At 29.2% G+C, this 18682-nt stretch overlaps 6 protein-coding genes across 8 annotated transcripts; 4 read left to right on the top strand and 2 right to left on the bottom strand.

Annotated features, from left to right (window-relative positions):
- On the top strand, nucleotides 1–1856 carry LOC145763605 (uncharacterized). Of its 2 annotated transcripts, none has more exons than XM_082575089.1 (7): nucleotides 1–117; nucleotides 350–541; nucleotides 695–859; nucleotides 1054–1160; nucleotides 1221–1349; nucleotides 1434–1551; nucleotides 1694–1856. In XM_082575089.1, exons 2-7 carry the CDS (start codon nucleotides 442–444, stop codon nucleotides 1741–1743), a joined length of 669 nt encoding a protein of 222 aa, XP_082431215.1. In that variant the 5' UTR covers nucleotides 1–117; nucleotides 350–441; the 3' UTR covers nucleotides 1744–1856. The 2 variants fall into 2 exon arrangements, with proteins under 2 accessions (XP_082431215.1, XP_082431216.1); XM_082575090.1 differs by having other exon boundaries at nucleotides 1490–1551; nucleotides 1694–1835.
- A 245-nt stretch (nucleotides 1857–2101) lies between these two features.
- LOC145756528 (uncharacterized) lies at nucleotides 2102–8444 on the top strand. 2 transcript variants are annotated; one of them, XM_082572374.1, is made up of 15 exons: nucleotides 2102–2376; nucleotides 3584–3741; nucleotides 3956–4126; nucleotides 4412–4559; nucleotides 4858–4970; nucleotides 5140–5245; nucleotides 5410–5555; nucleotides 5662–5744; nucleotides 5910–6005; nucleotides 6156–6403; nucleotides 6540–6704; nucleotides 7132–7238; nucleotides 7405–7545; nucleotides 7656–7770; nucleotides 7914–8444. In XM_082572374.1, exons 1-15 carry the CDS (start codon nucleotides 2316–2318, stop codon nucleotides 7973–7975), a joined length of 1920 nt encoding a protein of 639 aa, XP_082428500.1. In that variant the 5' UTR covers nucleotides 2102–2315; the 3' UTR covers nucleotides 7976–8444. The 2 variants fall into 2 exon arrangements, with proteins under 2 accessions (XP_082428500.1, XP_082428501.1); XM_082572375.1 differs by lacking the exon at nucleotides 2102–2376 and having other exon boundaries at nucleotides 3628–3741; nucleotides 3950–4126.
- Nucleotides 8445–9515: 1071 nt separating this feature from the next.
- On the top strand, nucleotides 9516–13601 carry LOC145759811 (solute carrier family 22 member 4-like). The gene is made up of 11 exons (XM_082573666.1): nucleotides 9516–9726; nucleotides 9876–9996; nucleotides 10270–10361; nucleotides 10693–10796; nucleotides 10975–11129; nucleotides 11492–11660; nucleotides 12073–12306; nucleotides 12450–12664; nucleotides 12878–13060; nucleotides 13136–13274; nucleotides 13373–13601. Exons 1-11 carry the CDS (start codon nucleotides 9553–9555, stop codon nucleotides 13449–13451), a joined length of 1665 nt encoding a protein of 554 aa, XP_082429792.1. The 5' UTR covers nucleotides 9516–9552; the 3' UTR covers nucleotides 13452–13601.
- A 1094-nt stretch (nucleotides 13602–14695) lies between these two features.
- LOC145745170 (basic phospholipase A2 homolog 1-like) lies at nucleotides 14696–15892 on the top strand. Its single transcript, XM_082563179.1, has 4 exons — nucleotides 14696–14801; nucleotides 15017–15189; nucleotides 15382–15503; nucleotides 15697–15892. Exons 1-4 carry the CDS (start codon nucleotides 14712–14714, stop codon nucleotides 15837–15839), a joined length of 528 nt encoding a protein of 175 aa, XP_082419305.1. The 5' UTR covers nucleotides 14696–14711; the 3' UTR covers nucleotides 15840–15892.
- Nucleotides 15377–18024, bottom strand: LOC145745154 (zinc finger C3HC-type protein 1-like). The gene is made up of 7 exons (XM_082563157.1): nucleotides 17794–18024; nucleotides 17554–17701; nucleotides 17240–17469; nucleotides 17014–17165; nucleotides 16677–16872; nucleotides 16435–16542; nucleotides 15377–16297 (listed from the first exon to the last, which is right to left on the bottom strand). Exons 1-7 carry the CDS (start codon nucleotides 18022–18024, stop codon nucleotides 16052–16054), a joined length of 1311 nt encoding a protein of 436 aa, XP_082419283.1. The 3' UTR covers nucleotides 15377–16051.
- Nucleotides 18015–18679, bottom strand: LOC145745181 (ragulator complex protein LAMTOR3-like). The gene is made up of 3 exons (XM_082563190.1): nucleotides 18504–18679; nucleotides 18220–18371; nucleotides 18015–18152 (listed from the first exon to the last, which is right to left on the bottom strand). The coding sequence occupies exons 1-3, from the start codon at nucleotides 18603–18605 to the stop codon at nucleotides 18029–18031; spliced, it is 378 nt and encodes a 125-aa protein (XP_082419316.1). The 5' UTR covers nucleotides 18606–18679; the 3' UTR covers nucleotides 18015–18028.
- Between the last annotated feature and the right edge of the window lie 3 nt (nucleotides 18680–18682).

Here is an 18682-nt window from a genome sequence, read left to right as displayed (position 1 = left end):
TTACAATACTACTGTAATGTGAGAAATAGATCGCAGAACAGTTTGTGTATTTGTTTAGAAATGCACAACCCGATGATTTTGGTGAATACAGAATAATCTTGGACTTTAACTTAGAAGGTTAGTGACTTCGAATAACTTAATAAAAATATTTATAAGAATAAGCGTTTAATAAAATAATTATAAGAATACAAAAAATAAGGCTATAAAATTTACACGTACAAAATTTTCAACTTTTATTAGCACTGCTTTGCAATTAATAAGCACTGCTTTGCAACTATTAAAATTCTTGTCTGAAAAATATATTTCTTACGTTTTTTAATTCAAAATCTCATAAAGTATAAAATTTTAGACTCTAAGCTCGCTATTGCAAATTTTACGATTGCCCAAAACGTCGCAGTTGCCTATCAACAAATTGTCGTCATTCTCGCTATTTGTATTCCAATGATATTTACCTCGATATTGCTCTTTTTCGCCATCTTGTGGTTGAATCGATTTTATATCCGATTATATTGGAAACGAATAATTCGGAAACCAAAACACGGTAAAAATAGTTAGTTATACTGGTTAGTTATTTAGGCTTAAGTTTGCCAAACTAAAACAGCTTTTTAGTAGCAATTTTTTTTACAACCTAATTATGATTTTGAAAATAAACGTGTTCTTTTTATATTTTTTTATAAATAGTATGTTTATGTAGATGATAAGAAGTATGGGGCTGCCTTATCATATTATTTTTCCAACGTGGAAATGAAAAAGTCTGCGCAAACTGAAACAATTTCGATGGTTCAAGATACAAAAAAAGCCTTAGAAGAACTTGAATTTAATATATTTGACCCTTTTCAAGCATGTGAATCTGGCCAATGCAAGTTTTTTTTTAAGTTTTTAAAAATATTAAAAATTTAAAACTAAAAAAAATTTAAATTTAGAAAATATTCTTTAGCGTATAAATTTTAAAAGTTGGTTAATTTTTTTAATGTTTTTTAAAATTTTTTATCTATGTTTAATTATGGCTTGTTATAAATGTTTTAATCTTTGTTTATCGAAAATACTTTTTAGTCGAAATGGAACAAATCAATGAAGCTACCAAAAACAGTCATCGCGTCGTACTGTTCGTGACGTCACAATATCAAAATAGCGACTCGGACATGGCAAACTTTTTTGAAGTAAAAAAAACCTTTAATGTAACAACATAGCATTAAAAATTACCTTTTTTTTAATTTTAGGCATTTAAAGCTACTATTGAATCTCGTTGTGAGTTAATATTTATTTTGCGGAATAGCGTGAAGCGATCCATCAAACAAAAGGCTAAATCTGGAAAAAAGGAATTCATAACTACTAACCGAGCAATACAGGTTAAAAAAAACAGATTATTTTTAAACATTTAAACATTTTTGTATAAGAAACGCTACCGAAAATTTGAATAAAATTAAATTTAGAACAATACAACTATACGGTGGTCTTCCAAAAAGAAATTTAACCTTAAGAAATTTAGGGACCAATTGGAACTGGCCATGCCAAAATTAAGAAAAAATAATGCCCGACTTTCTAATGCAAGTTAGTACAATTAAATAAATAACAATAAATAGGTTTGTAATAACATTTTAATTAAATCTGTAAAAGTATTTTAAAAATATTGTTTTTTTTTTGTTGAACCATATTTCATTAAAAAGCTAATTTTATTGACTAACATTTTTAGCTGTGAATACAACAGCAGCAAATGAAGAAATAGTGTTGAGACAAGTTTAAAGTTTATGCAAAATGCAAATTTTATTTGTAATACAAAATCACGATCAGTTTTGTTGTATTTTGTTCATGTATATTTTTATTATAATTCTAAAATAAAACACGTTTAAAGTATCGTGTTGGGTGACCTTTACCGGGGTCCAATTAAGAACAAAATTTTCTAATAAAGAAATCTCTTAAAGTCGTTTAGTTTTAAAAAGATTATTTGTTCAATTTTAGACATTTACGTAAATGATGAGTTGGGAAATTCAGCTAAATCGCTAACAAAAAAAATGTTTCCCTGTACGAAGGGAATTTCTCCTTTACCACAAAAACTCAGACATAACTGGTACAACAAAAAGGATTCTTTGTTCAAGGGTTAAGCGAGACGTTTAATATAGATATCTCAGGTATAGGAAAGTACGCGCGCAAGTAAAAAACACACAAAAATAAGAAAGGGAAATTTTTCAGGGTTTCAAAATACCAACTTTTTTATTAATTTTTGTTATGTATTGACTCGCCTTTAAAGCATAGCGCAAGTTATATTTATGTAGAGTTTATTGGAAGCTGTTTAGGTTAAGCTTTAAGTTGGAAATATGAATTTTCGAAAGGTTTTAACATATATTGCATTGATATCAAGTGTTTACATCAGTGCAGGTAAGAATTTAAATTTACAAATATTAAAGTAACATTGAATAACTACAACATTTGATATTATTTTTTCATAATACATGTTAGGTATCTAGTATTGTTATTGTACCACTTAATATCAAATTTCAAAATATTTGGTACTGTTGGTATGAACAAAAAAGCGTTAGTTAAATTTTTATTACATTAAAATATTTTTTTATATATTTTGTTATTAGTTACCTTTTTATAATACTTCATCTTTGTTTAAAATCTAAAAAAGAAAAGTGCTTTTTTTGTCTGTAAACGACAAAGTGCAATTTAAATACCCCGCTATACAATAGCATTTTTTTTAAATGCTGACCGACTTTTTGGGAGTTGAATTGGTATTGTAAAAAAATCTGAAAATCGAAAAGCTTTTGCAAAAATTTAAAAATGCTATTCTGTTCATACGCACATATTAAGCATAATACATCTACCATTTTGTATCTGTTTTTATAATTTTTAAATACTTTTACTTGCTTTAAATCCGATTTCGTTAAAATTAAGATTTCTAAGCAAGGTTAAGTGTTTGGTATGTTTACGCTTTATTGAATCACGCGTGGCTCGATGACGTATTTTGAGTAAGATCTTTTATTGCATATTTGTTAAACGAAAAAGGTTTTGTTACATGTTTGGTAAACGAAAACAACTTTAGAAAGAACTTGTTTGCTTAAATAAGACGTCAGACGTTAAAAGTTATGTAAGTTATAACAATAAAACACGTAAACACATTAGTGAGGTATTTTTGTCACAATGGAATTGTGAAACCCCCATTTATTTGTTCACTTGAATTTGAAATATGATACCACAAAAGATATTTAAAAAAAAACGTGTTTTTAAATAAAATTCTATAAACGGTGCCAGGGGTTTGCCCATCTATTTTTTTTAAATAAATGGTGTAATGTTAAGGCATTTTAGCCAAGTTTTTCTCGATTGGTGGTTGAATGCGTAACAATGTCGGCTTTTGTTACATCACAGTATAAAAAGCACGTGATACAAAGTACAACAACATGGCCTAAATTCCAGTAAGCTCGTATTTTCAGTCAAACAAAAATATTCCATGCATTTATTTCAAAAATTAAAAACATTGTAATCAGTTCTTTGTTTTTTTTTATCAAATACAATACAAAAGTATATTTTTTTAAATTCCTAAACCATTAAAACATGCTTAATGTTACTTGAATTAATATTTTAGATGCAAGTTTAGAAAGATGCACCACTATCACCAATGTGGAAACCATAGTCGAACCAGTTTATTATGGTTGGCCATTCACCCTAGATTTTGATATATTGTTTGATGGTCGCCTGATGTCGGGTGACCATTATACTTTAGAAAATGCGCAAACTATTGAGGTAATATTATTTAATAAATAAAGAATAAAAACAAAAGTTTAGTAATTAAGACTACAATAAATATAAAAAAACTAAACGAAAACTAAGTTTAAATTTACATTTAATCAGAAAGCAATCTCTGTATTTAAATTTTAACTCGTGAAATGCGTAATATGCAAATTACAGCTTTCTCCATTTTTGTGGTTAGTTTTTTTTATGGTTTCTTGAGTTTTAGTTGCTCGTTCTGGCAGGAACCGAAAACACAACTGTTTTTAACCAAAGCGAAATGTATGGTACTTTTCCAGACGACGAATATCCAGTTTACCCTAGCGAGTTACTGAGCAATCACCAATACATCTTCAACGTATCCCAGAGTTCCCCCTCGACGTACTATCTTATTCTTGTCGTGAGTTGTTTTTGTGGCAATAGTTAAAATTCTTGATTTGAACCGTTTGTAACAAAATCACGGGTAATTTTGCTTGGATTGTTTAAAGTAGCAATGAAAAATTTTAGAAAGATACCCAAAAGGATATGAAAAGTTTCAAAAAGTTTAATTTACATAGTATGTGAATACTCGTAATATTTAAGCTACAAAATGTCTACAAGCCTATATGAAAACTTTGATAATTTACTTAACTAAAATTTAGTTTATTGTTTAAACTGTTAAATATAATTTTACACAAACTTTTAGTTCCACGAAACAAATTTCTGTTTATCGATTACCTACAACTTAAATGCAAGTAATTTTATTCCGCGAACCTGCGCTCAGTCCTTGGCTCAAAACATGACAGTATTTATTTCGCATTCTAATGGCGATTCTGTGAATTTACCTTGTCAAGGTTAGTTTAATATATAAAGCGTATATTATATTTGTTGTATTCAAATTGTAAAATCCTGCATAATTTTGGTTAAAATATCATTACTTAAACTGTAAAGTATTTACTTATTAAAGAAAACCTATACAAAAACACATTTGTCATCAAGAGGTTTAGGCTTAAGTTTAATTATAATTCTAACCTGGCCCTCTTAATAAAATATTAAGATATTTCTCAATGAACACTATTAAATATCGTGTTTGACTGTCTGACATCTAGAAAATTGTGAAATTAATTATTTATTTTTATTGGTAAAATTTAGCGCCGGTTAGCCAGCTTCCTAGATTAAATATTCCATCTTCTGCTACTTATAGGTGGACAAGAAATTGTGGGGAATTACAAGAAAACATAAGAGACCAGCACAATAATAGTGTGGTAGGCCAAAAAATTTATCCAACAAAATAGTGATTTTATATAAATTTGTAAAAATTATAAAGTTACTAAAATAGTGATAAAAAATGAGAAGCGTTATAAAACTTTACGAGCAAATTTTTAACATAACAAAAATAATTTTAATTTTATATCCTCAATTTCATTTTTTTAGCTAAATATTGCCCTGGTAAGCTACAATGACTCGGGCATTTACGACTGCGCGATTGAATACAACGGAATAACAAGATATGTCACACATATCGGGATTTGTGTTAGAGGTAAATCAATTTAGTTTTATTTATACGTGATTACAATTAAACAACCCTAAACGTGATACCGCATAAGGTTTACATTCTTAAAATAATAAAAAAACACAACTTATTTCAAGTTTATGTTATTTCACCTAATAAGTGGAAAGTTCAACCATAAAAATATTTTAAAGCTGCCTCGGAATTAACACGACCAGAAGTCACGTGTAATACTCAAACATTGATACAGGAGTTTGGCAATGACGTCATACTCAGATGCGTTGGAACGGTTGGCATAGGAACAACAGATTTTCTGCACCTGACCGCATCATGGAACAAAGTAAAAAAATTGGTTTTTGATAATAATGCTAACATTTTAAACCCGAAAAATTTAAATTTTTTTTAAATGGTGAAGACTTTAAAATAATAAAATAATTTGCATTTAGTCGGACTCGAGCGATTACGAATGCACTCATGCAGGAGATTTAAATGAAACATTTATCCAGAATAACCGAGTGTCTTGTAGATTGTAAGATTTTTATTTTTATTTTATTTTAAAATTTGAAGGACCAACCACTTTTGCGTTTTAAAAACTATGCTAATAAAAATATAATGCAATTTTTATAGCTAATAACGTATATAAAAGATTCGGTTTTTATAATTTTTTATAAATTTGAATGTTAATAATTTACAGCTTTTATGAAACAAATGAGAATACTTGTTATAACAATCCCCCTTCTTACAACCCAGAAAATTCAATTCGAAGATTGGTGTACGAACTGAAAATAAGGTAAATTTAAAATGTTTTAATAAAATTATTAAATTTCTTGATCAAGTAAAAACTATAATGAGACATACTCAATTATTTTTAAACGCTCTACATTTGATAAAAAGTCCCCACAATTTACAAATTCTTACCAATTTTACTAAATGGTTTCAGAAATACACAGGAAGCAGACATAGGAGTTTACACGTTCACTCTAGAAAGTAATTTACTAGGAACAAACGCGACGAACGGAAGAATTTTTTTGGGTTTGAATCCAACACCAGAACAGGAAAAAATTGCAAAAATTGTTGGTTCTTGCCTTGGCGTTCTCTTTGTGTTATTGCTCTTGGGCGCCGTATTGTGGTGGAAACAATTTTATTTAAAGTTGTTTTGGAAACGGAAATTTGCAAAACCAATCACAGGTAATGTAAAAGTGAAAGCTTAAAACATACTTGAATTAAATAATTTACATCAATCCTTTAAATGTTGCAAATCACACTTTACTTTTATCCGCAATTGGGTTATAAGGAAAGTTAAAATTTAGCTTATAATACTTAGATAATATGACAAATCATGCCTACTTATCCTACCATTACGAAATAAACATGCCATCACAAGAACAAGACATAATACGAGGAGTACGAACGTTAACTGTTGGCGTGTTAAATGATCTCGGGTATGACAAAATATTTGACTCAATTAGACACAGAGAAATAGGAGGTGGTAAGTTTGCTAATTTTATAAAAAGAATTACGTTGAATATTTGTGTATAATGTACATATCTTTATCCTCGATGTGGTAAGGTCGAATGCGCGACCTAAACATAGAGTAAGAACTGTTACCCCGAGCCAATCTTGAGTTGCCTGTGGTAGTTTGGTGCTAGCTTGGCAGAAATTTATACCGTTTATAGCGCCTTAGACATTAGCGCTACAGCATAAGAGCAGTCGGATTGAACCCACAACCTCATCTTGTGTAGCAAGTGTTTCGCACCACTACACTAAGCTGCCGGTTACTACACCAAGTTGTCAGTTAATAACGTTTTTTTATTGCTTAAATTAAATGGCATTAAGAACAAAAACAAAGTTTTAAGTGTGTTGTTTTATATAAATTGTATTGGCACCCTTTATTAACAATTGAAATTGTATTTTAGATAAAGCTCAGGGTATTCGAACTGATATTCGAGAATCTCATCGACTTATTGTAATTTTAACTACAGAATATATGAGAGAGGATCAACACTTATCAGAACTTTACGAAGTATATTAAAATTGGTTTATTCTTTTCCCTAATTAAATTATCTAACACGAAAGATAGAAACCAAAAAAAACTGTAATCGAGTTGTAAATTCGACATTTACTCAAGGGTAAAAAGTAACCGAAATTTGAAAAAAAAGGGTTTGTTCTAAAAACTTTTTTTTATGCAGGGTTTACTTGTATTAGTGCAACTCGGTAAAGAGATCATATTCATTTTACCTCGCGGCGTGAGAAGATTTATCAGGAATCGATCCAGGATTGATACACGACCTGGTCAAACTCAATTTCAAACAATACACCGAGCACTGCAAGTAAATATATTAAACAATAAAATTTACCAATATTTTTTTAAATCATTTTTTTTGTTAATTTTTTTCCAGTAAATTTACTGTAATAATTCAAATTCAAAACTCATTTATAGCAAGGGCATGTAGTTGAATGGTCAAATGGCAGCAATTTTGATGAAAAATTATTTAAGGACAAGTTAGAATATTACATGCCTAAACTTCAACGCAATAGAGTCGAATTAAATGGAGGTAACAGCAACACGTTAATTTATTTGTTATATTTAAGAATCAAATAAATAACATGCATAAAATATAAAAATTAATTTTTTTTTTAAGTTTTAATAACTTAAAAAACTTGCTTGTTTTTAATTAATGGAGACTTTTTTGTTTAGGGTACAACAATCGTTATGCTTATAACAATCAAGCAATGGAAATCGAACTACAGCAAGTTTAGAAACTAACACAAAACAATAAACATTTGTTTAAACTGTAAAAATTTTATAATAACTAAAGTCGTATGTTTATATTAAAATAAATATTACCACTGCCGTTATTGTTTTGACTTGTAGATTTTAACTTAGTTTAATAAGATTAGAATTTTTTTTAATATAAGGCCATCTAAACCCTTTAAATGACTGGCCAATTTATCTTTTTTTTTTTGTATATATCTTTATCCTCGATGTGGAAAAGTTGAATGCACGACTTAAACATAGAGTAACATAAGTTACTCCGATCCAGTGGTGTAGCAAGAGTTCTTACCACTACACCACTCTGCCGGTCTTATAGTCCATATGCCAGACTTTAATAGATAAACTGTTGGTACCATACAAAAAGAGTGTGGTATTTAAATTTTTTAGAAAATTTTACTGGAATACTTTTGCAAAAAAACATAATAGCAATTTATTGCTCTTGGCTATAACTTTTTAATTACCCGGTAAACAATATTTATTAAAAAATTAAATTTTTGAAATACATGCTCGATAAGTAAAAAACATTTTTGTGGTGGTTTTATTCAACAAAATGTTTATTTTATTACATAACAATAGCATTTTAAATTATGACCAAACTTGTTTTTATTTAATTTATAACTAAAAATTATCCAACAAATCAACCTTTGTTTTAATCAGTTGACCTTTTTTTAAAAGTTGTTTTAACAAGTGAACCTTTGTCACAACAAAAAAATTAATATTCAACGTGCATGTGATTTTTAAATGGTAAAAAGGGACGAAAAAGAAAAAAACTACCCTGTATGAAGATGTAAAGAAGGTTGAGTGTTAAACCGATAAGCGTCTTACTATAGCCCTCATTATACGATTCGTAGAAAAATTAATAGCTAAAGAAATTTGTCGTATTTACTACGAAAAAAGTGCCTTTAAAGTGCCTATCCCACAGAAGGTGCATATGTGTTTCAATCAACACATGCATTTAACCCTTAATAATTTTTACACGTAAGTATGGTCAAATACCAATGTTAATCACTCTCAGGTAACAGATAATACAATGATTCCTGTTAATATAAAAATCGTCAAATTATGCATCATATTTAAAAAAAATATAAACAAATCAGGGATTTTACATATTCACTGGAAATCGGAAATGTTTTTATGAATATTGACCAAAGGTTTGCATACAATTTTTTAAACGCATAACGAGAGATAAAAAAAAACGTTGATATTCTCTCTACCGCGTTAACGGCTCTTGAATTGATAAACAGTTTTATTTTTACCGGGTAGAGGGCAGGCAGATTACAGCCATTGTTTATTTTGCTAGGTAGACATGGATAAACACCGCAAATTAAAAAAGAAAAAAAGAACAGTAGCTACTTGGAAAATAAAAAAGAACAGTAGCTATACTTGGTACGATTACTGATATGTTAACAAAAAGATAAAAACATGAAAGCGTAACTTTGCAGAATAGGACCAATTTTACGAAACGTTTCAGTGAAATAGTTATCGATTTTGTTGTTTTAGATTGTCAAAATATTACCCAGCTAACAATAAATTTTCTGAAAAAAAAATATTCTCTAAAATAATGGAAACAAAAAATGACGAATCTAAGAAAAGAACTGACTTTGGGTATTATGAAAAACGACTTTGTCTGCTAATTATGTTGTCTACCATCCCCAATTCTTTATCGACATTTCAAGTATTAATAACACAGTTTACACCACCTTTTCATTGCGACGTTGAAAACATTTATAGTGGGGTAAGATGCCAATAAAATTAAAAACTTAAAATTCCTAAAAAAAACAAGAAATTTTATGTACAATTTTAACTTTATGTATGTAGAAAATATAAACCTACAATTTAAGAAACACAGATTTAGTTAAACAACAGTTCCCAAAAAAATTTTAGTATGAAAATACTTCAAATATTTCAACCGGCGAATTTTTGAACAGAACACTTCCCTATATTCAAAATGAGAATAATGAACTGGTTAGAAGTTCGTGTACATATTACAACATCAGTTTAAAAGGTAGGTCACACGCTATATTAAAACAATATTATAAACAAATAATAATACAGGTTAAAAATACTAAAATAAACCAAATATTATTGCATGTAAAGCGTTTATTGTTGTTATTGCAAAAAAAGGCTTAAATTGGTAAATTTTTGAATGCTTAATAGTAATATTTAATACTTTATAGTAACTAAACTAGTTGTCATAAAAATAAATTTATTTTATCTAAACCGTAAATTTTTATTAAACGATTGCGGGAGGTTTTTACCATAAAAAACATGTTTATAGACTTTGCAAGTTTTAACACATCAGATAATAACGAGGTAGTAAAATGTTCAAAATACAAGTTTTATGGGCCAACAAAATCAGCCACAATGCAGGTAAATGTATTTCAAGTTATAATTTTTATTTAAGTGAAAAGTTAATAATTTTCTACATCATAAATACCGAATATTAAATAAAGTTATTAAGTTTAGGAACTATAACTTACGTTTTATTACAGTATTAGACTTACTTTATGACTTAGTTTGGTTGCTGTACCAACACAATTTCTGCATAACTTACAACATCTGAGACTCATATGACCTTTTATTAATTTCATTAAGTGTTTATTAACAACTTTGGGTGTATAATAAATATTTTAAAATCTACCCAATTTAAATATTTGTGAAAAATGCGAAAAATGGAAGGGTGATCAAATTTTTTTTTTAGTTTAGCATGGTGTGCGATCAAGCACACCTTAAACCAATGATGACGTCACTTTTTATGCTGGGAAAATTGGTGGGTGGTTTAATTGGAGGTGCCATATCCGATAGGTATCTAACTTAACTAAGTCAAACTTCAACAACATAGTTAACGACGACCACTTTTTAACAAAATCTTTATAGATTTGAAGTCCAATAGTGTATAACCTCTTTGGCAAATATGCAAAGTTGTTAAAATTTTACGAAAAATGTAAAATTCCATAACTTGAAGCTTTAAAATATATTTTAGGTTTGGGCGCCGTCCTTGCTTTCTGATCTTTACAGTCTACCAACATGTTGTCTCAATTCTACAAAGCTTTGCTGGTGATTCAATTTCCTACGGAATTTTAATGTTTTTTAATGGGTTTGGGGCTTTAGTCAACTACATGGCAATTGCAATACTTGGTAAAAATTTAACTTTAAAATCAGCAACATTTAACAATAAAATCAACATTTAATTTGCATGCTAATTATGCTTAGCTGCATTTCGTATCATCGCATCTAATTTTTGCAATTTAATCAAATATTAGTCATCTAAATAAGAGTTTTGGAAATTTAACCCCTTGCATTACCTTTAATAAACCATCGCCAACAATCATAAAAAATTAAATATAGTCAGCAGTCTTAAAATTTTACTAGTTACAACATAAAATAATTTTTAAATAACTTTTTTTTAATAAATAAAATTAGTAAAGATATATTTAAACACAATTTTTTTAATAAATAACAATTCAGATATTTAATTGAAATTTGCTTTTTTTATGAAGGGACCGAGTTTTTACCGCCTCGCCTTCGCCACGTGGCTCTCTTTCTTAACACTGCTGGATATGCAACAGGCTACATGATTTTGCCTCTACTTGGTTATTACATTGTCGATTGGAGATGGTTTTTAAGATTCAGTGGATTTATTGGTATCTTTTACCTTCCTTATTTTTGGTAAGTTGCAAAATATGAGGGTGTATTTGTTCAGTTTTATAAAAGTCTTGCCCGCAATTGTAGTTGACTCGGACAAAATATATTGTTTAAACACCAAGTTTAGCGTTAAACTGAAATATTTATAAAATGATATTGATATTTTTGAGTTCTTACGACTCGTTAGTTGTCGTTTTTGGCGTCCAGTCTGCAGCGTTGTTGTTTTAAAATCGTGGTTGTTAACTTAAGGCCTCCACGGTCGATTAACTTTTGTATTTGTACAGAAAACATCGAGAGAGATCTGTCATAGAAAGATCCATAAATATGGTATTCACTTGTTATAAATGTAAAAAACGCTTCTAGTGGCTAGTCTAAAGACGAAACTTTATAATCATAACTTTAAACCACCTTTAACAAACTTTTTTTTATGCATCAGGCTATTGGATGAGACACCCTATTGGCTTTTATCTAAAGGAAGGGTAGATGAAGCCAAAAAAGTTTTATTAAAAGTTGCTAATCTTAACGGTTCAAAACTTGACAATGATGAAAACTGTGACAATTTATTGTCATTAGAAGACCCCAACGAAACTATAGATGTTATAAAGTCTTGGCTTGTACTTTTTAAAACAAGAAAGCTTCTTTTCAGGCTAATCATCATTTCCTACTCGTGGTAAAAAAAGATTCAAAATTTTTTTTTGACTTGCCGCATTTAAATAAATAGTCATAAAACTTAATACTTAATGTCTGTAAAAAAATCAAAAACTAAAACACTTAAGTTTTTGTAGTTTTGTAACCGATTCTTTATATTTCAAGGTTTATGGTAAGCATTGTGTACTATACGATTGCATATGGTACCAACCACTTGAGCGGTAATCGGTTTATGAACATGTTTTATGCATCTTTGATGGAACTATTTTCTGCTTTCGTTTACTTTTTTGCTTCGTTTAGATGCGAACAAAGAAACACTTTTATTATCTTTACAGTAATTTGTGGAGTTTGTGTGACACTCTCACCCATTATCAGAAGTTGTGAGTTTTGGATGTTAAATTAATTGCATTTAATTTAAGATTCTAACGAAATAACCTGACTGTAAGAGGTATTGCATGTATATGACATATTTTCCAAGTCTATTCTCGCGAAGAATAGTGTTGTTAAATAAAGTATTTCTTACACAAATAGTTAAAAAACAAAGTAATAAACATGCTTCTGGTCACAAAAATCAATGTATTTAATTTTTGTAGGGAACCTTAGTGTTTCTATTGCATTGGTCATGATAGGTAAGTTGGGTTCAGCCGTGATATTTCAGGTCGTCTACACCTACACAAGTGAAATATTTCCTACAGCTATCAGGCATTCGGCACTCGCTACTGCCTCCATGTGTTCAAGATTCGGTGGTATTGTGGCACCTTATTTACTATATGCCGGTAAAATTTTGAATTTAACTTGAATAATATTAACTTGCTTTGGACACTGACCAAATTAAATTTACTACTGTTTAGGACAACGTGGACAAGAAGCAACCTCAACTATAAGCATTGGAGTGATGGCATTTATCTCGGCTATTCTTTACCTCAAACTTCCGACAACCAAAAATCTACCTCTTCCAAAAACGATTGAGCAAGCAAAACAGATGAATAGGTAAGAAAGGAACAGTTTAAATTAAATTTGTATTTTTTAAATAATTTATGTAGATTTGTTATATAATATGCATTACAAAACAAGTTTAATATTTTTAGGGGTGTTCTTTTTCAATGTAAGAACAACAAAAACGTTAACGTTTCTGAGGATATAGAAATTAGTAAAGATCTTGAATAAAAATCATCATTTTTCTACCTTATTATTCATATAATCTCTTATTTATATATTTAGACGTAAAGTTAACCTTAATAACAAACAACATTTACTGCATGTTATAATTATTGTTTTGAAGCATGTTAGATAATTCTATAACTAGTTGTTTTTACGAGAGACTAGCATTACTAAATAAAATCAATTCCATCAATGATTTTATGATTGTCAAATAGAAATAATAACAAAAAATAATTCAAAAGTTCATATTTTTGCCTATGTGCTAATGAAAAAATTCCCGCAATTTTACAACAAAAGTTTTAGTAAGATTAGTAATAAATCAAAAACGCTGACATGCGTAAATTACTATAGTGGACTGAAAAAAGGACATATTTGGAAGTCCCTGACCAAAATATACAATGTATGCAACCCTTGGTATAGAAATAGACATTATGCATAGTATGAATTTTTATAATATTTTTAATCAAACTAATTCTTTTTATCTATTCTATAAAATAAACACAATTCTAAAAACAAAGGGTTGTCATTTTGCAAGCTATGCTATTTGAAAGGTACTAAAATAACATTATTATATTCAGCAATTGGAATGTAACGTACCTTTAATTTTATTATGCCTTTATAGCATGTTAGATTTTAGTATTATTGACACGTTTAAAAACAGTTAAGATACCGAGAACACCTGAAACCATAAAATAATAACTTATGTTTCGATACACAATTTAAAAAACTTAGAAAAATAGCCGAAGGTAGTATATAATTTCTGTATTAAAAATACCTTAAAATATACGTAGGCGTATGATATAACGCTTATAAAAGGTCGTTTGGCTTTAAACCACAAAGTTGTAGGTTACCGATGTTAAAATGATATAATTCCAGAAACTTAACTTGACCTTTATGGTATAAAAGTCGCGCGTATGCGTCATTCAAAATCAAAAGTTTTTCCATATTGTTTCTAGATGGCTGCCGAGTGCCAAAGTATAAAAATTAAGGGTTGGAATTTTGTTAAAATAAGACATTAAGCATACAATATAAAATTCGCTGCATTTATATTTTTTAAAAAAAGCAATGATTAATAATATTGCGGACAGTTCAAAAGTTTAACAAAGTGAATAATTTTTAAAATATGTATTTAGTTTATTGTTAAAAAAATATCGGATTTATAGAAATAATATTGACTAACTAACAAAAGCTCTGACTTATAAACTCGACTCAGAAATATGTTAAAATAGTTCTTACTTCCAGGTGTGAAAAGTTAAATACAACAAAATGTTGAGGTTCGGTATTTTAGTGTTAGTTTGTTTAGTTTTGATTACTATTTTACCCAACTTAGCAAGCAGTATGGAAGAATTAAAGACGGTAAATATTTTGCCTAAATTTTATAAATTTACGTTTAGTTTATTAATTTTTTTTACATGTAATGCTATTTTGTTTTCGATATTATTATTTTAAACGGGCATTTTTTTTAGACATTAGTTTAGTCATATAATTAAACTTTACTAAACAGAAAAAATGGGTAAAAAAGGGTATCGTAAAATTAATAAATATTACTGAAAGATTTTCATTTTCAACAGAAAACCAAATTTCTATCCCGACATAAGCGAAACGCATGGCAATTCGGTTTGTTAGTACAATGCGTTGAAGGCATAGATTGCCCTTTACCTTTATGGAGCTATCAACGTTATAATAACTACGGGTGTCACTGTGGAATTGGAGGCCATGGTGACCCCTTAGATGAAATTGACAGGTTAACTCAAAAAAAAAAACGTTTAAAAAAATCGAAATAACATACATATTAAACTGAATATATCTATACTGGATTTATTATAAAAAAATGTCTCATGTTAAATCTGTTTAAATGTAGTAACACTTTCTATTTTTTATTAATTAACGACCTTTAATTTTTTTTTTAAATTATTATATATATACTTTTATTTAGATGCTGTTACAACCACGATATGTGTTACGATGGAATAAAAAACAAATATCAAATATGGCAGTGGATCGTATACTTTACAATATACGAATACACTTGCCACGAGGAAGGAAAAATCCAATGTGGTATAAATTATTACTTTATCTTCATTCTTTTCAAGATTAACAATTCAAAATGCCATTTTCTATATGTAACAGCCTAAAGCAATTTCGTATGCAGGCCAAATTTTAAACCTGAATTATTACATAAGCAAATTTATTTCTGATAATCAAAAAAATTGTTCTAAAGGAAAATCAAATCTATCAAGTATTTTTGTAGATGACGTCACAGAATGGAAAAGAGAACTGTGCGAATGCGACGCACAAGCAGCAAGATGTTTTTCTGTAAACGAAGACTCTTACAACCTTCTGCATATGGACATCGACAAAGATCGTTGTTTTTATGGAGATTCAATCTTGTAACACGTCGGACTTCCACGTCCAACAAAATTTTTATTTTTTAAATAAATAATATCGATATACATCTTTTATTATCATACGTTCGTGTTAATATGGTTAGCCAAAGAAAGATAAGAAATAAGAAGTATATAATGACGTCACTTTCTACAAGAATGACGTCACTATTAAGAAATATGAAATGACTTTCCACAATAGTGACATAGTGACGTCACAATCTACAACGATGACGTAGAAGACCATTCGCGCAACATTCGGCGAGCCTTATGAACGGCAGCACGCGGCAGCGTTTTGATCCTTATCTTGGGAGATTCGTCCTCCCGCTCGCCGGTGACCGAAGGCTTTTCTGCCGCAAAACCTGCTTCTTCTTCCCGGTCTGTCGTCTTGTCGCGAAGTAATAAATCCTTAACAACTTTCCAACCAGGGTCTTTATCATTTCGAGTGGGATTTGTTATTACATTGAACTAATTAGATGTAACAAATTAAAAGTGGTGTTCATAAAAATTAGATAAAGTAGTTTAAACTAACGTTGATATAGACATGAGTGGAAATATATTAACGAAGGGCTGCTTAAAAATAATCATAAAATTTAACTTAATACCTTGATATTTTGTAAATCGGTGGATGCAGGGTGAAGTACAGTTACCCAAGGTGACCAAATATAATGTTGGTTTAAAGGCTCAAAGTATTTCATTTCCTTTATGGGAGACTGTAACAAAAATATAAAAAAAACATTGATAGAGGAAAGAACTACATACCAAAATCATATAAAAAACTACATTAGGTTAAATTTTACAGAGTTGTTCTGAAAGAGTCTTATTAATATAATTGGAAAAAACATACTTGAGAGGTTTTCATTTTTTTAGCTGGGGTTTCATCATTTTCAATTTGTTTATTTTCATCATTTTCTTCCTGCAACACTTCTCCAATGTTTTCCTGTTTTTTTTGTTCGTCAAAAATTGAAATAAAATTCCATAAACCAACATTTCTTCCACTTTCCTCGCAAAACAAACTCAAATTTGTTGCACATTGGTCTGACCTAAAAAGTTTAACTTTATAATTTAATACCTAGGCTAGCAAAAGTTAATCACAGATGTGTTTTTTTGTGTGTGAAATCCTTTGTTAAATATAAAATAATATTTTTTTTTGCAATGTTTTATTTTTTTTAGTTTACTTTTACCTTGTATCCCATCCACATATTGCAAGAACAACTGAAGAACTTTGAATATTTTTATTTAAATTTTCCATTTTATTTTCATCACCATCATCACATTGTTGGGTTAGAAGACAACTTTTCTTTACAATTGCGATAAGGTTTGCAGAAGTTATTTTCTAAACATATAATTTAAAATATATATATGATTATTTTTTTAAATTTTTTTATTTAAAAACTTCACGAAACCTACCAGTTTATCCATAATTTCTTGAGATAGAAAAGGTAACTTTTCCTTTAGAGCATATAACCTCAACATTCTTTCCTGAAATTGTTTGATGATTAATTGCTTGTCATCCACCCCTAGGTAGTCGAGGTCAAAAGGTGAAACACACGAGTTGGGTGAACACGAACTTGGCCAAGAACAGATTTTCATGTGACCATCAACTATTTTTTCCCGTGCTTTCAGGCATTCTGATTGATCTTGAAATAAAACATTTACCAAATTTACTGTTTTCGATTATAAAATTGGAAAATTTTGGCATAAAATATTAAAAGCCTACTTACAGTTAGTAGAATTTGGCCAGGGAAGTCTTATAGTGATTATAGCCGAACAAGAACAGCATTTTATCACATCTTCAGCAATGCACACCCAGCCATATTGTGCTAAGATTGAGGGGCTTAAACAAAGGGGCTTGCCACACCAAAATCTCAACTTCATTTAAAAAGGGTTGTTTAATATTTATTTAATACAAAAAAACACCTTTATGTATGGGTAGAAAATAATAAATATGTAAAAATACTTACAATAAAGCTTTTTACTCTTTGACGAAATGCTTCTTTTGATCTTAATTTTTTTGAATTTCTAAAACTTTTCTGGACAATTCCATTTTCTTGCTCACTTTCATTGTTTTCGCTATCACCCAGTGTTGCACTGATTAAAGTATTTAAAGTTGATTTAACTTGGCCTACCACATTAATTGGGGGCCTCTGATCTGAAGAAATGTCTTTAACAGGAATTCGGTCAATTTCAGTCATGGTTTTAATCTTTCACAATTTTTTTCAGGTCGTCAATAGATCTACAGAATTGAGGATCTGATCCAAGATTCAACAGCAGTCCAGTATTGACACTGCTTGTCGCTATAAAACTTACTGTAAGTGGTTGCCTAAGGAAAAACATAAAACTTTACTAAATAAAACACAAAAAACAACGTCTTATAAAAGATGTTTTACCTGTTAAAATGTATGATAGTGTAGTTACTGTAGGAGCAAATAAAATATTCGTTTTTTCCAAGACCCAACTTTCCACACAGCTCAGAAGCTAAAGGGTAGGTACTTAGATAACCCGATCTAAGCGTGAACTCTGGTGCTTTATCGTTTTGAATCTGTTAGCAAATCAAAAGTTAAAAATTTAGGACACAGACAAAAAATGCCTAAATAGTACTGTTATTGTTATGTGAATTTTAAAATTAAAAAATTCATCTAATAATTAAATTTATTTTTAAAAAAATGTTCACCTTTATAACTGGAACGCCGTCTCTGTCAGATGCAATAATTGCACACAATCCTTTTATACTTGCAAGTTGCCGGTATAAATATTTCACTAAATCTTCAGACATTCTCAAGATTCAAAAATTTGTTGTTGCTATTTCATTACAGACAAAAAAAGCTATGTAATATTTTTACCCTGATACAA

This window comes from Corella eumyota, chromosome 1, assembly GCF_963082875.1.
Source record: "Corella eumyota chromosome 1, kaCorEumy4.1, whole genome shotgun sequence".
NCBI classification, from domain to species: domain Eukaryota; kingdom Metazoa; phylum Chordata; class Ascidiacea; order Phlebobranchia; family Corellidae; genus Corella; species Corella eumyota.
Note: the sequence above shows the minus strand (reverse complement) of the source record. Positions and strands in the feature narration are given on the sequence as shown.

Coding starts and splice junctions, on each gene's coding strand:
- LOC145745170 (XM_082563179.1), top strand. CDS start 14,712: ATGTTGAGGTTCGGTATTTTAGTGTTAGTTTGTTTAGTTTTGATTACT. Junction 14,802..15,016: donor GTATGGAAGAATTAAAGACG/GTAAATATTTTG, acceptor CATTTTCAACAG/AAAACCAAATTTCTATCCCG. Junction 15,190..15,381: donor CCCTTAGATGAAATTGACAG/GTTAACTCAAAA, acceptor ACTTTTATTTAG/ATGCTGTTACAACCACGATA.
- LOC145745181 (XM_082563190.1), bottom strand. CDS start 18,605: ATGTCTGAAGATTTAGTGAAATATTTATACCGGCAACTTGCAAGTATA. Junction 18,372..18,503: donor ACGGCGTTCCAGTTATAAAG/GTGAACATTTTT, acceptor ATTTGCTAACAG/ATTCAAAACGATAAAGCACC. Junction 18,153..18,219: donor ACTATCATACATTTTAACAG/GTAAAACATCTT, acceptor GTTTTTCCTTAG/GCAACCACTTACAGTAAGTT.
- LOC145756528 (XM_082572374.1), top strand. CDS start 2,316: ATGAATTTTCGAAAGGTTTTAACATATATTGCATTGATATCAAGTGTT. Junction 5,246..5,409: donor TATCGGGATTTGTGTTAGAG/GTAAATCAATTT, acceptor AATATTTTAAAG/CTGCCTCGGAATTAACACGA. Junction 7,771..7,913: donor TAGAGTCGAATTAAATGGAG/GTAACAGCAACA, acceptor TTTTTTGTTTAG/GGTACAACAATCGTTATGCT.
- LOC145745154 (XM_082563157.1), bottom strand. CDS start 18,024: ATGACTGAAATTGACCGAATTCCTGTTAAAGACATTTCTTCAGATCAG. Junction 17,470..17,553: donor CTGGCCAAATTCTACTAACT/GTAAGTAGGCTT, acceptor TTTTATTTCAAG/ATCAATCAGAATGCCTGAAA. Junction 17,166..17,239: donor AAGAAATTATGGATAAACTG/GTAGGTTTCGTG, acceptor TTATATGTTTAG/AAAATAACTTCTGCAAACCT.
- LOC145763605 (XM_082575089.1), top strand. CDS start 442: ATGATATTTACCTCGATATTGCTCTTTTTCGCCATCTTGTGGTTGAAT. Junction 542..694: donor AATTCGGAAACCAAAACACG/GTAAAAATAGTT, acceptor ATGTTTATGTAG/ATGATAAGAAGTATGGGGCT. Junction 860..1,053: donor AGCATGTGAATCTGGCCAAT/GCAAGTTTTTTT, acceptor AATACTTTTTAG/TCGAAATGGAACAAATCAAT.
- LOC145759811 (XM_082573666.1), top strand. CDS start 9,553: ATGGAAACAAAAAATGACGAATCTAAGAAAAGAACTGACTTTGGGTAT. Junction 11,661..12,072: donor TTTTACCTTCCTTATTTTTG/GTAAGTTGCAAA, acceptor TTTATGCATCAG/GCTATTGGATGAGACACCCT. Junction 13,061..13,135: donor ACCTTATTTACTATATGCCG/GTAAAATTTTGA, acceptor ACTACTGTTTAG/GACAACGTGGACAAGAAGCA.